Source organism: Podarcis muralis, chromosome 4 (genome assembly GCF_964188315.1).
Source record: "Podarcis muralis chromosome 4, rPodMur119.hap1.1, whole genome shotgun sequence".
Classification (NCBI taxonomy): Eukaryota; Metazoa; Chordata; class Lepidosauria; order Squamata; family Lacertidae; genus Podarcis; species Podarcis muralis.
Genome location: NC_135658.1, coordinates 10,089,814 through 10,105,652, shown reverse-complemented (window position 1 = coordinate 10,105,652; position 15,839 = coordinate 10,089,814). Strand labels below are relative to the sequence as shown.

The following is a 15,839-nucleotide window of genomic DNA, read 5'->3' as shown; positions in this document are numbered from 1 at the left end:
GTCTTGAGTTCCAGTCTTGCCTTCTCTGCTCAGCACTGGGAAAGGCCCCGGACAGCTGCTGTCATTCGGTGTACTGTAAACCAGGGGCAGGCAGATCCCAGGCTTGCAGGATGCACTGTGGCTGCATTCCCACGACAGTTTATTCCATTTCCTTGACATTTCCCTGATGGTTAATATCCATATTTTGTTTGAGCTCATTTTTGTGTCAATTGGTTCCAGTAATAATCCGTTTGCAAACAATCCATTTTTCAGCAGTAAAGTGACTAAATTTGGGGCACTGTCCCAGCACATAGTGGGACACAAGTGGTGCTGTGGATTAAACCACAGAGCCTAGGACTTGCCAATCAGAAGGTCAGCGGTTCGATTCCCCGTGACGGGGTGAGCTCCCGTTGCTCGGTCCCAGCTCCTGCCAACCTAGCAGTTCGAAAGCACGTCAAAGTGAAAGTAGATAAATAGGTACCACTCCGGTGGGAAGGTAAACGGCATTTCCGTGTGCTGCTCTGGTTTGCCAGAAGCGGCTTAGTCATGCTGGCCACATGACCCGGAAGCTGTACGCCGGCTCCCTCAGCCAATAAAGCGAGATGAGCGCTGCAACCCCAGAGTCGGTCACAACTGGACCTAATGGTCAGGGGTCCCTTTACCTTTATCATTTGGGGAAATGTGACTGAGGCAGGCTCGCTTCTAAACATTAAGCGAACAGAATCCCCCACCCCGGGGGTGTCAAAAGATGTCAAACCTGTGACAGCCCCGCTGCACAATCAAGAGGGTGAGAGGAAGAGCAGAAATGAAAGCCAGGCGAGCATATGAGGCTACTTCAGCGGAGGCGAGGTGTTCAAGGAAGGCTTGGAGAAAGTGGAAGCAGCCCATGCTGTCAGTCAGATATGGACCCCTAAAGTGTGACAACGTCATAAGGCCCAGGGAGGAAATTGCAGTGGCTGCTATAATTAGATGCATAGCTGTCAACTTTTCCCTTTTCTTGCGAGGAATCCTATTCATAATAAGGGAATTTCCCTTTAAAAAAAGGGAAACGTTGACAGCTATTATTAGATGTTGCGGAGGGGATGCAGTTTCTCTAATTAGGAACCACGCGACTGAAAGCTCTCCGTGGCGGGGAAAATAATGTTGGATTTCCCCGCAAAGGGACCGACGGTTCCATGTGGCAGAAATTCCCCGCAGTTAAGGGTTTGCCACCTTTCCTGCTGGCCCTGTAACAGCGGCCGGACAGCCAGAAATCGAACGCGAAGCTTTTCCTTCCTCGCTTTTTACCCGCCGCAGGGGAAAGGCACTGCCAGTCTGATTTCTTTGCAGGAATCTGGTGGGGTTGTTCTAGGGCAAAACAAACCAACAGAGATGGGGCTCTGCAAATATAAGTAACACAAGACAAAGGTTTCAGGAAACGAAGCAACAACGAAATGATACAGAATAGGATGGCTATTTAAGCACGAGCATCAAAGTGCATGTGCACGGAATTGCAAAACACAAATGACAAAATACATTTGCTCCAAACCACAGCCACAATGTGGAGGACTATAGATCAATTTGCATGCAGAAGGTTCAATCCTCTAGCATCCCTTGGGAATGCCTAAAATCCTGGACAGTCGTTGCCAATCGGTGTAGACAATACTAAGGTAGATGGATCAATGGTCTGCCTCGACTTCCTATGTTTCTATGGCCACATTCACATCACACTTTAAACAGCCATGGATCTCCCTCCCCCCAAGAATAATGGGAGCTATAGTTTGTTAAGGATGCTGAGAGTTATTAGGAGGGCTCCTATTCTCCTCAAAGAGCTACAATTCCCAGAGGGGTTCACCATGCTAGGTGCATGCAGCCAGAGCCAATGGCAGGAAGAGAAAACTAAATCTAGCTTTGCCCCCTTGTAGAGTTCTGCAAGGGCAATGCTGAGAGCTCACACAGATTTGCCCTTGCCCAGCTGCTTCCCCCCAGAGAAAACTGGTCTTTATTGCTGAATCGGAGCAAATGTCAATGGGTTTTCTCCTCCAGGTTGACATTTGCTCAGATTTATCACTGTTGTTGTTATTTAGTCGTTTAGTCGTGTCTGACTCTTCGTGGCCCCATGGACTAGAGCACGCCAGGCTCTCCTGTCCTCCACGGCCTCCCGCAGTTTGGTCAAACTCATGCTGGTAGCTTCGAGAACACTGTCCAACCATCTCGTCCTCTGTCGTCCCCTTCTCCTTGTGTCCTCCATCTTTCCCAACATCAGGGTCTTTCCCAGGGAGTCTTCTCTTCTCATGAGTTGGCCAAAGTCTTGGAGCCTCAGCTTCAGGATCTGTCCTTCCAGTGAGCACTCAGGGCTGATTTCCTTAAGAATGGATACGTTTGATCTTCTTGTAGCCCATGGGACTCTCTCCTCCAGCACCATAATTCAAAAGCATAGATTCTTCGGCGATCATCCTTCTTTATGGTCCAGCTCTCACTTCCGTACATCACTACTGGGAAAACCCTAGCTTTAACTATACGGAACTTTGTTGGCAAGGTGATGTCTCTGCTTCTTATCACTAGCGAGTGGGTTTTCCTGAGCGAACTGCTCAGACCTGAGCCTAGAAGGCATGGTAAAAGCAAAAAAACACTCAGACCCATGTTTTCCAGGCTTGAGACAAACAATGCATCCCCGTCAACTGCCCAGAAAAGTTGGGACATCCCATTTTTCCCTGCGAGAGAATGGCAACCATTCTCGGGCGCCTTGGTCTAGCACGATTTCAGAGCAACATCTTGACCTGAAAAATGAGTGATTATTTCCGGGTCCACAATCTCGAACAGGTCACGTGACTCACATGACATTTCAGACCTGGAAGATGGCTTCCCAGATTTGGGCCACGTTGTGTCGGAGGGTGTGGAAGTGTGGTCAGCGCTACCCCCTAGATTGGTTGAAAGTAAGAAGGCAGGGCAAGTATGCACTAGCTAAGAGAGACTTAATTTGGCAAGGCTGTGCCACACTATGGGCCAGACTCCACTGCCTCTTTGTGGGGTGGGGAAGATTGTGATAGTCACCGGTTCCTTTTCTGCAAAACGGTTATTCTGTGGTGCCCGCGACAGTTTTAGATTTCCAAACGTACCACAGCTCCCAGGCCCGAGAAAGGTTGGAGACTCCTGCAAACCTATTGAACACTCAGCAGCAGAAAACAATTACAGTGGTACCTCGGGTTAAGTACTTAATTCGTTCCGGAGGTCTGTACTTAATCTGAAACTGTTCTTAACCTGAAGCACCACTTTAGCTAATGGGGCATCCTGCTGCCGCCGCGCAGCCGGAGCACGATTTCTGTTCTCATCCTGAAGCAAAGTTCTTAACCTGAAGCACTATTTCTGGGTTAGCGGAGTCTGTAACCTGAAGCATCTGTAACCCGAGGTACCACTGTACAGCTTATGGAACTGCGTCCACACAGGGCGCAAATGAACTTTTCATAACTCTGCATGCAAGGCGAAGTGCTAAGTGATTTCAGAGCCAGCCTTTTAAAAATAAAATAGACGCTGTTTTGCAGCCAGCAGATAAGGCGGCTGTTCTTCCTTAAAAAGACGCCTCTTCTTTCCAAACCTGCCTACACAACTCGGGTTTAGCCGTTGCAAGAGTGGAGGGGTTTTTGTTTTGCTTTTGGCTATGCTGATTCCGGTTTCCTGAGAAAGGCTGCAACCGGAGGAGAGACAGAAGACAAAAGTCCACCCAACCCACTCATCGCGAGGGGCCCTGCAGTGAACAGCGTGGGTGATGTTGAGAGAAGACACTGATTTAAACGGAGGTAGGAAAACTGGAGTGTCTTTGGCACACCCTGTAGGACAATGAAGGAATTTCAGTCTCAGCAAAAAGTACCTAATACCAGCATGATCGTGTTATTTTAGGATAAGGTGGCCACAACAAACACAGTGCCAAAATGATGATGCTGGTGATGATGTATTAGCAGAATACAGAATACATAAAATCTGCTGTCAGGGCTGGGCACTGAGAAATAATGGCCAGATACTGAGGAGTGGGGCACTGGGAGAAAGGGGGTGTTTGAGACTGACTTGGGAGAAGGGATCAGGAGATGCAAGCATCAGCAGTGGGTTTTACCAAGACAGTGGGGCCCTGGCTTCTGCTTGAGGACACCAGGTCCTGCATTGTGGAATCAACTGATCTACACTTTAGACTGAACTAAAGATAAAGGGACCCCTGACCGTTAGGTCCAGTCGCAGACGACTCTGGGGTTGCGGTGCTCATCTCACTTTATTGGCCAAGGGAGCCGGCGTACAGCTTCTGGGTCATGTGGCCAGCATGACTAAGCCGCCTCTGGCAAACCAGAGCAGCGCACGGAAATGCTGTTTACCTTCCCGCCGGAGCGGTACCTATTTATCTACTTGTACTTTGACGTGCTTTCAAACTGCTAGGTTGGCAGGAGCAGGGACCGGGCAACGGGAGCTTACCCCGTCGCAGGGATTCAAACCGCCAACCTTCTGATCGGCAAGCCCTAGGCTCTGTGGTTTAGACCACAGCGCCAACTGCGTCCCTAGACTGAACTAGCCTCCTATTTGAAAAGGTCCATCACATCTCTGTTTCCTTTCACCAATAACCTTTCCCTGCCTGTACATTTCGCAGCTTTCACTTTGCTCTTATCTCATCCCTCCCTCTCCAGCCCAATCTGTCCTCTAGTTCTTTACATTGGGTTGCCATCCTTTTTAGGCTTATGGGCCAATTTGGGGTTTCAGAGTCTGTCCCCCCAACCCTGCCCGATCAGCCACCCTCCCCCAAGAGATCGCGCTGGGTAGGTGCACGGGCTTCGCTTTTCCGAGGGATCTCCGCAGAAGTTGAATCCGGAAGAACCGATATGAGCCTTGAAGTGAATAGAGCTGAAAGGGGAAGTGGGAAGGAGGGTCACACTCTTCCAACGTCCTCTTTCATCTCTACGTACTTTCAGGGGGAGAACAAAGGTAGCTGCTCTCATGACCAAGGGGGCAGTGAGCGGTATGTGCTTGTGTGGGTGTTCAGAGCCTTCGTGGGTTCTAGGGGAAGCCTCAACAGCATCCGAAGAAGCTGCGGTTTCTTATTGAAAGAAGCACAACCAGACTCATAAGGATAGCTGGCCAATCTATCTTTCATAAGAACATGGGTAGGCAACCTAAGGTCCGGGGGCCAGATCCGGCCCAATCACCTTCTCAATCCAGCCCACGGATGGTCTGGCAATCAGCGTGTTTTTTCAGAAGAATGTAGAATGTTTTTTCAGTAGAATGTGTGCTTTTTTATTTGTGGGGCCACCCTGTTTTTACCTGAGTAGAATGTGTGCTTTTATTTAAAATGCACCTCTGGGTTATTTGTGGGGCATAGGAATTTGTTCATTTCCCTCCCAAAATATAGTCCGGCCCCCCACAAGGTCTGAGGGACAGTGGAGTGGCCCCCTGCTGAAAAAGTTTTCTGGTCCCTGCATAAGAACATGAGAAGACCCCTGCAGGATCAGGCGAATGGCCTTTCTGTTCCAGAATCCTGTTCTCACAGCGGCCAACCAGATGACTGGGGGGAAAGCCGCAATCACGATTCGAACCCGAGCTCTCTCCCCTCCTGTGGTTTCCAGCGGATGTGGATGCAGAACGTAGCCATCCTGCCTAGTAGACATCAGCATCCCTCTCCCTCTGTGTTCCTCACCTGTCCTAGAGCAATAAGGAGGATTATCGCAATAGGGGAGAGCGTTGTTGACTTTTTATAGAGATGTTAACAAAGAATGGTCAACAGTGCCACCTAGTGGGGAGAGCCAAGCAATACACACAGATACAAGATGCTTAAATGGACAACAGAGTGTTTTCGGTTATCATACTTCACTTTCCGGAGTGTTCTCTCAAGCGGCCATTTAATTACAAAACACTAAAATCACCATTTAGAAAATATTTGACACAAGTTGTATTAGAGCCTTCAGAGAATATCTACTTGAAGTAGTATTTCAGCACCAAAAAAAAACAGGGCAGTTCAACTGATATGTATATACAGGATACATCAAAAATGCTTATTTATAATGAAATCTATACAAAAAAGAAAAAAGTCACGTTAAAAAACCAGTTCCTATATACAGTTCTTTCTCCCCCCCTTTTTTTAAAAAAACAACGTCTTCATTACTTAGTTGTACAGACCGTTTCTTACTTTTTACTACAGTTGATTCAGTCGACGCAACACACACACCTTTAAAAAAATTGTATTATTTGTTGTGCAAACAAAAATGGTAAGGCTTGGAAAAGGATCATCTCAGAAACAACAGAAGGTCAGTAATTTTAAGGTGTGTGTTCTTTGTAAAGTGTTTAAGGTGTGTGTTCTTTGTAAAGTCTCTTAACAGTCATAATTAAATTTCCTCTTTTTTAAAAAAGAAAAAAAGCACATAAGAACAAAAGAAATGTCTGGATGTCACAACCCACAACACAGTTCCTCTCTCGGATTATCAATGCCCTTTGTTCTGTTTTTGAGACGTATTTCTCCCACCCTGCAGCTTAAAGATCCAACCGTGTCTCTTTACAAAAAAGAAAAGAAAGTACTGAGGTTGCTGGGCCTGTTTAACAGGACCAAGGAGCGTGAAGCTGGAATTCTCTCTTCAGGTTTTCCTATTTTGAATAAATAAAAATAACTTTAACTTTAAATGTGGGACGATTTCATCTATGCCTGGAAGAAATGTGATTTCTTGGTGTCTGATCCAGTAAGAGGATCTCCTCGCAGCGTGTTTTCCCTGCGATCCTGAGTGTTCCTGGACAATACTGCTTTGTGTTTAGAAGCGGCCGATCTTCATAAGCTTATTTGAAAATAAAATGGCACATCAGTGCAGGGAAGCCACAACACACACTAGACAAAATTTCTTAAGTGCTTTCCCAGCACCAAAGGACCTAGGCATGCTACGTTTTTAAAAAATAAAATAAAATTACAAACATCTTGGGATGGGAGTTTCATTCAACTACAAACGGAGAGCGCTGCTGCCTGTTTTCAACCAAGAACGTTTTTATCAGCCGGTCCAGGATGTCGTAGCAAACAAAAACTTCGGTGACGCCTTTAAGAAATAAAAACCGCCGCGTGTTTTGTCTTCTTTGCTTGAAAAAAAAATACATTCCCACTGTCGTACGGCTAAACCGGCGCGGCAACACCATCTACCTCCGAAATCATTTCGCGACCACTGCTGTTCTCCGCCAGCACCCCGATGCTTGGCGAGCCCCCCCAAAAAAGTGCTTCTGGAGAATACTACAAGGGAGTCTTCGACACCAGCAGCCGAGCCTTTGCTTCGCCTTCCAGGGACCGTCATCCTTTTAAAGTGCACGCCAGCATCCCAGGCACGCTACGAGTGTTCGGAGCTCTGCATTGGGCTGGGCTCGGTCCCGTCCTCGTTGCCGCTGTCGAGGTCCTGTTCCATCGCGGTCTCCTCCTCGTCGAGGCGCTGGCTGGTGAAGTTGTTGAGCTCAAGGAGGCCGCTGGGCTCCACAACCACGTTGGAGGTGGAATGGCAGGCCACGGAAAACTGAGGGATCGTCTGGAAGAGGAGGAGGGAAACTGTGCATTAACAGCCATACGAGAAATATGTAAAATAACTAAGCAAGTATTAGACATCACCCCAGAATTGGCCTTAGTAAACATCTTCTAGGACAACAATGCCCATTTACACCACAAAGAACTCATAACCCACCTATAACCAGAGACTGGAGAGACCTGTCAGGAGTAAGCATAGACCAATGGTACCAAATAGTATGGGAAACAGCCCTACTAGAAAAATTAGCCAATAAACTGAAACTGACGCAGGGACAAACAGAAGAAGACACCTTTATGGCTCCCCTTTATCACATACACAGCCCAACAAGACAATGACAATCCTCCACCAACAGCATACAAATCAATATGGCTAACCTGATCCAAAACACCCACCCACCCCACTCACACATGAAAACAAAGACCACCACAGCCAACCACAAATGAACAGCCACACCCTAGGCCAACCCCAACCTCTCTCACCACCAAAGGAACACAAGTGAATAGCAGAGAACCTGCGAGAACAACGCTGAAACCAAACCCTACATACATTAAGCAAAATAGAAAAAAATACGAGAGACATTACACATACTTCTGTAAAACAAAAAAAAACTTTAATAAAAAATAAAAAATAAAAACATAGCAAAGGGGAGCAAGGCAAAGAGAGCTTAAAGGCACTTTTTGTGACAGCTTTTTTTTTTTTTTTTAATTTATACTTCTCAGATACACAGTGGTACCTCTAGTTATGAACTTAATTTGTTCCGGAGGTCTGTTCTTAACCTGAAACTGTTCTTAACTAGAGGTGTGATTTCGCTAATGGGGCCTTTTACTGCCGCTGGCACGCGATTTCCGTTCTCTTTCTGGGGCAAAGTTCTCAACTTGAGATAACTCTCCCAGGTTAGCAGAGTTTGTAACCTGAAGCGTTTGTAACCTGAGGTACCACTGTACGGTGATACCTCGGGTTAAGTACTTAATTCGTTCCAGAGGTCCGTTCTTAACATGAAACTGTTCTTAACCTGAAGCACCACTTTAGCTAATGGGGCCTCACGCTGCCGCCGCACAATTTCTTTTCTTATCCTGAAGCAAAATTCTTAACCCAAGGTACCATTTCTGGGTTAGCGGAGTCTGTAACCTGAAGCCTATGTAACCCGAAGCGTATGTATACCACTCTATACATTTCACTGATTTTACAATCATTCTGACATTTTAAAATGTGACTTCCTTCCTCCTCTTTCTGCGGTTCCTTAAACTTCTCTTTTATCTCCCCCCAGTTTACCTGGATCAAGATCTCCGCAGGTATCTCCTCCACTTTCTTTGGGGCGATGTTCTGGATGCGAATGAAGTGGTTGCCGGCAGCCGGGGTGCCCTGCTTCCTCTCTGGCAAGGGCAGCCTGACAGCAGGGGGGCTCGAGGCAGAGTCCAGGCGCTTGGGCTGCTGGAGGACCGACGCTGCCATCCCGACCGTGGCCACTCTCAGCACCGAGGCGGGCACTGATTCCGCTTCGCCGGGCGGCCCACCAGTGACGGGGGAGGCCTTGCTGTTTGGCGGGTCCGCCGCCACGCGGTCCGCGCTGGTGTCGATCTGGGCTTCCATCATGGACATTTTCAAAATGTCCGCCACCGCCGTCTTTGCGGACACCTGGGCGGGAAAGAGGTTCGGAAGGGGCGGCGCCAGCTTGGGCACCGCGCTGATGCTGGTCACCTTGGAGACGGTGGGCGGCTGGTGGCCTTCAAAGGTTATCTTTGTAACAGAGGATCCTTGGGTTATGATGGGCTGGTGCACCTGGGAATTAAAAGGGGGGTTATGCGCGTTACAGGCAGGTTGGCGGGACGGATGGCGCTACTTAAACCTAAATGACAGTAATAAACACCAGCAACGGGGGCGTGATTTTGAAAGTGAAAGTGCTGTGGGACAGAATAATCCATAGCAACGTAAGGGGGGTAATAAGTTAAGAGGCAGGAGAGGCGTTCAGACTGCAAGGTGCCTTGCTTAGGCATCTACAACCAGCAGTCCCGTATTCCTTTGGGATTTACACCCCCCAAAGCATTTCCCTGCTCAATTCCACCCCTGCCCCCACCTCAAAAGGCTCAGAGAGCCAGTTTTAAAAAGAGAGGAGTGACTTTTTGCCCCTAAGCGTCTATGGCAATCGATACATGTTTTTGTCTGCTGATTCATTTTTCCTTGGTTTCCCCTTCGTGCTTTTGCGCCCTTCCCCAAGGAAAAGGAGGTTTGCTCTTCTCAGAGGAAGCAGTTTTTACTAAGCTGAGGGTGATGTAAAACGACAAAGGAAGACGTACAATGGAAGTCCTTAGAGTGCCGCCGGGCCTTCGTCTTTACGTTCCACAGAAATTAACAAAAAAAGGTATTACGGGGACAGAAATCAATAACTTTATACCTAAAAAGAAGAACAAAACAAAAGTGAAAATGAAATAAAATCAGGAAATCGGTCCATGCAATGGCAGTTGCAAAAGATCTGTATTTAGAAAGCGTCTGAAACTAACAGAAATCACTAGCCTGGCGGGGCTTCTCTTCCTAGCTCAGAGAGGGGTCGCTCCTTCCTTGCACCCAGCTCAGACTTTCAAAAACTCCTGGCACAGCATAGCTTAAACGTGAGCTTAATCACCGTGCAACTATGAAGTTAAATGGGTGACCTTGGAGCCAGACACTCCCTCAGCCTAAGGGTCATAGCTCAGATCAACTGCCTTGCATGCCAAAGCTCCCAATTTAAATCCCTAGCAGCATTCCCAGGTAGGGCTGAGAGAGACCTCTGAAACCACGGAGAGCCTCTGTCAGTCATGTCTGTCAATGCTGAGCTAGGGAGACTGCCTCTGTCAGTCATGTCTGTCAATGCTGAGCTAGGGAGACCCACGGTCCGACTGCATACAAGACAGCTTTCTATGTTCTTCCTATGCTACCTCACAGGGCTGTAGCGAGGATAAAATGGGGACAAGGAGAACCAAGAAATCTACCTTGTGCTCCTTGGAGGAGAGAAGTCATCATACATACAGAACGATCGCAAGTTATGTGCATTTAACCTGCACAATTTCTACCACTACAGGCGGGTTGTTTGAAACCGTGCAACCAAGCAAGGTTTGAAACTGTGCAACCAAGCAAGGTGGAGCATTTAAGAGTTATTTTGGGCTTCCCTGGCACAGAAAGGGATGTGAAGCTTTCCGCCTTGCTATTGAGGTGGAGGGAGGGCAAAACCCTCTTGGAGCACAGATTACGGGAGACTCCCAGTGTCCCGTAAAGCTATCTGAGATCCGGTAAGATCTCATATGAGCATCGCGGTGTTACTTTTATTGTTGTTAGCCGCTCTGAGCCCGGCTTTGGCTGGGGAGGGCGGGATATACCGTATTTTTCGCTCTATAAGACGCACCAGTCCACAAGATGCACCTAGTTTTTGGAGGAGGAAAACAAGAAAAAAAATATTCTGAATCTCAGGAGCCAGAACAGCAAGAGGGATCGCTGCACAGCGAAAGCAGCAATCCCTCTTGCTGTTCTGGCTTCTGGGATAGCTGTGCAGCCTGCATTCGCTCCAAAAGACGCACACACATTTCCCCTTACTTTTTAGGAGGGAAAAAGTGAGTCTTATAGAGCAAAAAATACGGTAAATAAAATATTATTATTATTATCGCCAGCATTCCAGAGTGGGCACACCGAATAGGCCTTTCCCCCCAAACATAGAATCGAAGAGTTGGACTACGGTCATCTAGTCCAACCCCCTGCAATGCAGGAATCTCAGCTAAAGCATCCATGGCAGCTGGCCATCTAACCTTTGCTTAAAAACCTCCAAGGAAGGAGAGTCCACAACCTCCCAAGAGAGACCGTTCCACTAACACCTCTGTTAGAGCAATTCTTTCTGATGTTTAGTCGGAATCTCTTTTCTTGTAACATGAAGCCATTGGTTCGAGTCCTACTGTCCAGGGCAGGAGAAAACAAGCTTGTTCTCTCTTCCATGTGACAACCCTTTAGCTATTTGAAGATGGCAGATATCTGAAGCAAGGTGGAGAGCTTAAAAGCTCCTAAACGGCCTCGGCCCAGTAGACCTGATGGAGCGTCTCCACCCCCATCGTTCTGCCCGGACTCTGAGGTCCAGCGCCGAGGGCCTTCCGGCGGTTCCCTCGTTGCGAGAAGCAAAGCAACAGGGAACCAGGCAGAGGGCCTTTTCGGTAGTGGCGCCCTGTGGAACGCCCTCCCACCAGATGTCAAAAAGAAAAATAACTACCAAACTTTTAGAAGACATTTAAAGGCAGCCCTGTTTAGGGAAGCTTTTAATGTTTAATACATTATTGTATTTTAGTGTTTTGTTGGAAGCCGCCCAGAATGGCTGGGGGGACCCAGCCAGATGGGCGGGGTATAAATAAATAAATTATTATTATTATTATTATTACCCTGGGTTTGCATGGAACGAAAAGAGCGTTTAGCCTCTCTGCTTTGCTTGGAGGGCAAAACCTGATTGAAAGGCGTGGGCTCTGGGAGTGCTGGGCACTCTCTCTCTCTCTCTCCCCCCCCCCCCCCCGCCAAACCTGCCAGACATGAGATGGCTCCAAGGCTCTGTGTTTAGGCGGTTTCGGGGTTTAGTTGGAAGCCTTGGACCCAACCCCCTGCGAAAGATGCGACTGTATTGTAATAAAAATTGTAAGAGCAGAGGGAAGGGTGCTTGGGAACAGGAGCACAAGCACGGAAAGCCTACAAAGGCACTATATATTTGCCACTGATTCTCTGCCCCCTCAGCTCTGTCCTGGCCAAAGCCTCAACCTCCTCACAGGCAAATCATACGAGTGCTACCAAGTGCCGTCCATCGGCAGGAGGAGACGGTGGCTGCTCTGTTCAACATGGCATTACACAAAACAAAAGAAATTATCGTGAAAATCCCTGAAACGAGAAGTAATCGACTATAGAATAACAAAAATCAAAAAAATAAACTAGAATTAAACAAAGACTTTATGAGATGCTGGCTACAAAACTCGTTTCACTGAACTAATCAGTTTCCTCAGAAGGAAATAAAGAAACAAACTCAATTCTTATTACTACTGCTTGGTTCTCTTAAATAAGGTTCATGTTTTTAAAAAAATTGAGTTTCTGCCCTGTTTTTTGAGTTTGTTTGAAACTTTAAAACCTCAATTTCTTATCACTGCTGCTGGATTCTCTTAAATAAGCCTATGTTTAAAACCTGTCACTGAGGTTTTCATACCTTTTTTGTAAACTCGAGGAAGCATTTTTAGCCCTGCTCTTGTTTGATCCCACTTAAAATCTTATAATTTCTTTATTCCCTTTTGAGGAAACGGATTAGTTCAGTGAAACGAGTTTTGTAGCCGGCATCTTGTAAAGTCTTTGTTTAATTCTAGTTTATTTTTTGATTTTTTGTTATTCTGTAGTCTATTACCATATTTTTTGCTCTATAAGACTCACTTTTTCCCTCCTAAAAAGTAAGGGGAAATGTGTGTGCGTCTTATGGAGCGAATGCAGGCTGCGCAGCTATCCCAGAAGCCAGAACAGCAAGAGGGATTGCTGCTTTCACTGCGCAGCGATCCCTCTTGCTGTTCTGGCTTCTGAGATTCAGAATATTTTTTTTCTTGTTTTCCTCCTCCAAATACTAGGTGCGTCTTGTGGGCTGGTGCATCTTACAGAGCAAAAAATACGGTACTTCTCGTTCCAGGGATTTTCGCGGTAATTTCTTTTGTTTTGTGTAATTTCTTGGTTCCGTGACTGTCTTTTTTTTCACTGTTCGACATGGCAGCTTCCATGGGGCCCTCAAGGCAAGTGGAATTCTCCCCCCCCAACCCCTCGCAGCACCCCTAGCGCCCCGAATCCTTTACCTGGCTCGCCGGCTGCTTCTCAGGAGGGGTTGAGAGCTGCATCTGTCCCTGGGGCGGCTGGGGCTGGACGTAGATCTTTTGGGCGGTGGGCGCCTGCTGCAGTTTAGGCAGCTGCTGGGTGGTCTTGACGGCCAGGACCTGGACCACCGTCTGCTGGGGCTGGGCCACCAAGGTGGGCAGCTGCCTCTCGCGGGCTATGGGGTGGTGGGGAGGAGGAGGAGGCGCCGCCGCCTGCGGGGCATCCAGCTTGGGCTGAGCCAGCTCCTGCGGCAGCGGGGCGAGCTTCTGGTGCCGGATGGAGAGCTGGGGCATCTGGGGCAGCTTGTGGGGCAGCTGTTCTGCCTGGAGGTGGATGGTCTGCTTCTGTTTGGCCTGGAAGCACTGGAGGGTCTTGACCTGAAGCTGCGTCTGCTCCAGCTGGGGTGGCTGGCTCAGCTTCTGCTGCTTCTGTGCCTGCACCAGCGCCGAGCGGTAGAAGAGGCCCGTCTGGGGGTCCAAGGTGTCCATCTCCTCTACCTCCCCTTCCTCTGTCCCCAGCTGCTCGCTGTGCTTGGTGAAGGCCGTGTGGCTGCTCAGGGCCTTGATGCACACAAAGGAGAGGGAGCAAAAAGACGTCAGCGTTCAATGTATTCATACGGGATACCACTCCCCATATGAGCCAGCCTGGACCCTGCAATCATGATATGAGTGTTAGAATTCCTGCCCCGTGATTGCAGTCATGGGATTGTTGTCTTTCACATGACGGTGTATGTTTTGACTCCACAGAGTGGGAAGTGACGGAGACAGGATGTTTGCGTTACTGTGTTCTGTGAAGTGGGACTATTGTCCTTTGTTCTTTTTCTCTTTGCTGCCTGATGCTAGAGAGAGAGGGAGCCATGTTGCAGTGCTCCCTCCTGTGTTTATGTGTAAATAAAGTAGATTAGCCAAAATGCTGAGTTGTTGAGGTCTGTTATGCAAAGCTGTGAAGACTCTGCGGATCCCTAAGTGTGCCGGTGTCTGTTGGCATCGGTCGCTGTGAATTTCAGGCTGAAGAAAGCTTTTGAAGCTCCTGAACGATCGACCAGGAGGGAGGGAACATGCCAGTCGGGCATGTGTCTCTGCCAGGGTCCAACTCGAGTGTAGGCTGAACTCCTGACACTGAGGTCCTTCTTCACGTGCCTCCTCCATGAGAGGTCTGGAGGGAGGCAACACGAGAATGGATCTTATCTGAGCTGGATCCCCATTTGTGGAATGCCCTCCCCAGGTATGCCTGCCTGGTGCCACCCTTACATATCCCCAGGTGCCAGGGGGAAAAAATTCCTTTTCTCCTAAAGTTTCGGCTGATTGAACAATCCGTGGTCTTTTAAATGTGTATATACGGGGTATTATTAATATTATTACAGTGGTAACTTCGTTCTCAAACTTAATCCGTTCCGGAAGTCCGTTCCAAAACCAAAGCGTTCCAAAACCAAGGCGCGCTTTCCCATAGAAAGTAATGCAAAACGGATTAATCCGTTCCAGACTTTTAAAAACAACCCCTAAAACAGCAATTTAACATGAATTTTACTATCTAACGAGACCATTGACCCATAAAATGAAAGCAATAAACAATGTACTCCAGTTACACGATCAATCAATCAGTAGCTGAACTGAGTTCCACATAGTCACAAAAACAAAACAAAAAGAGCCAGAAAAACGCAAAATAAATAGCAAAACCAGAGAAACCTCAGGGTAACACTCAAAACAGAAGTGTGGCACTCAAATTGGAAGAATTACACTCAAAACGGAGCATGTTCCGCTTCCCAAAAAAAGTTTGCAAACCGGTACACTTACATCCGGGTTTCCAGTGTTTGGATTCCAAGTTGTTGGAGTACCAAGGCGTTTGAGAACCAAGGTACCACTGTATTAGCTTCTCCGGGGAGGGAGTTTCCAAATCTCTAGCATCACCACCTCAAGAGGGGAAACAGCTAGATACCGGAGGCCCAATCACCGGAACCTCCCTGGAGCGAAAAAAGGCCGCGTTGGAGAGACGGTTACCGACCTGCTGCATGATGTGGGTGATGGCGCCCGTGGAGGAGGCTGGGATGGATTTCACCACGACCGACGTTTGCGTTGCTGTCTGGGACTGGGCCACGTGCTGCAGTAGAGTTCGCTGGGGCTGGGAGGACTGCTGGTGAGGCTGGGACCGGTGGCTAACTGGAAGTGAGAAAGGGAAGGAAGGACAGGAAGGAAGGAAGAAAGAAAGAAAAAGGTCAACGGTAGCCTCTCAGGGTGTGTCACAAAGCTGCCTGCTCCACTGGAATTCTCATGAAGCCATGGAAAACTTGGTGAGATTTAAAGTATGTGTGTTCAGCAGCAGTGCTAGCCTTACATGCTGGGGTCAAAGGGGCGTGGATCGGCCTTTGCCTCTAAGCGCTTTGAACTACAACTCCCCACAGCCCTAGGGCTGGTACAGCTACAGGCAGGTGGGGAATGTCACCTAAAGCGACAGTGTAGATCTGGGAGGGGTGGGTGGGGCGGGAAGGAACAGAGAGCACCGCTTCTAAGCAGCCACCATGTTCCA

General features: G+C 48.1%; 1 protein-coding gene across 7 annotated transcripts in view; it reads right to left on the bottom strand.

Annotated features, from left to right (window-relative positions):
* Nucleotides 1-5,814: 5,814 nt before the first annotated feature.
* Nucleotides 5,815-15,839, bottom strand: part of EMSY (EMSY transcriptional repressor, BRCA2 interacting) — a 45,434-nt gene continuing 35,409 nt past the window's right edge. For 6 of the 7 annotated variants that reach the window (XM_077926909.1, XM_077926913.1, XM_077926912.1 and 3 more), the window contains 4 exons: nt 15,318-15,472; nt 13,298-13,876; nt 8,751-9,257; nt 5,815-7,481 (listed from right to left, as the gene is read on the bottom strand). In XM_077926909.1, the coding sequence (XP_077783035.1) occupies nt 7,290-7,481; nt 8,751-9,257; nt 13,298-13,876; nt 15,318-15,472 (1,433 nt within the window). In that variant the 3' untranslated portion in view covers nt 5,815-7,289. Of the gene's footprint in view, nt 7,482-8,750; nt 9,258-9,772; nt 9,871-13,297; nt 13,877-15,317; nt 15,473-15,839 lie in introns of those variants that run through there. The other variant, XR_013392503.1, reaches the window with a different exon arrangement.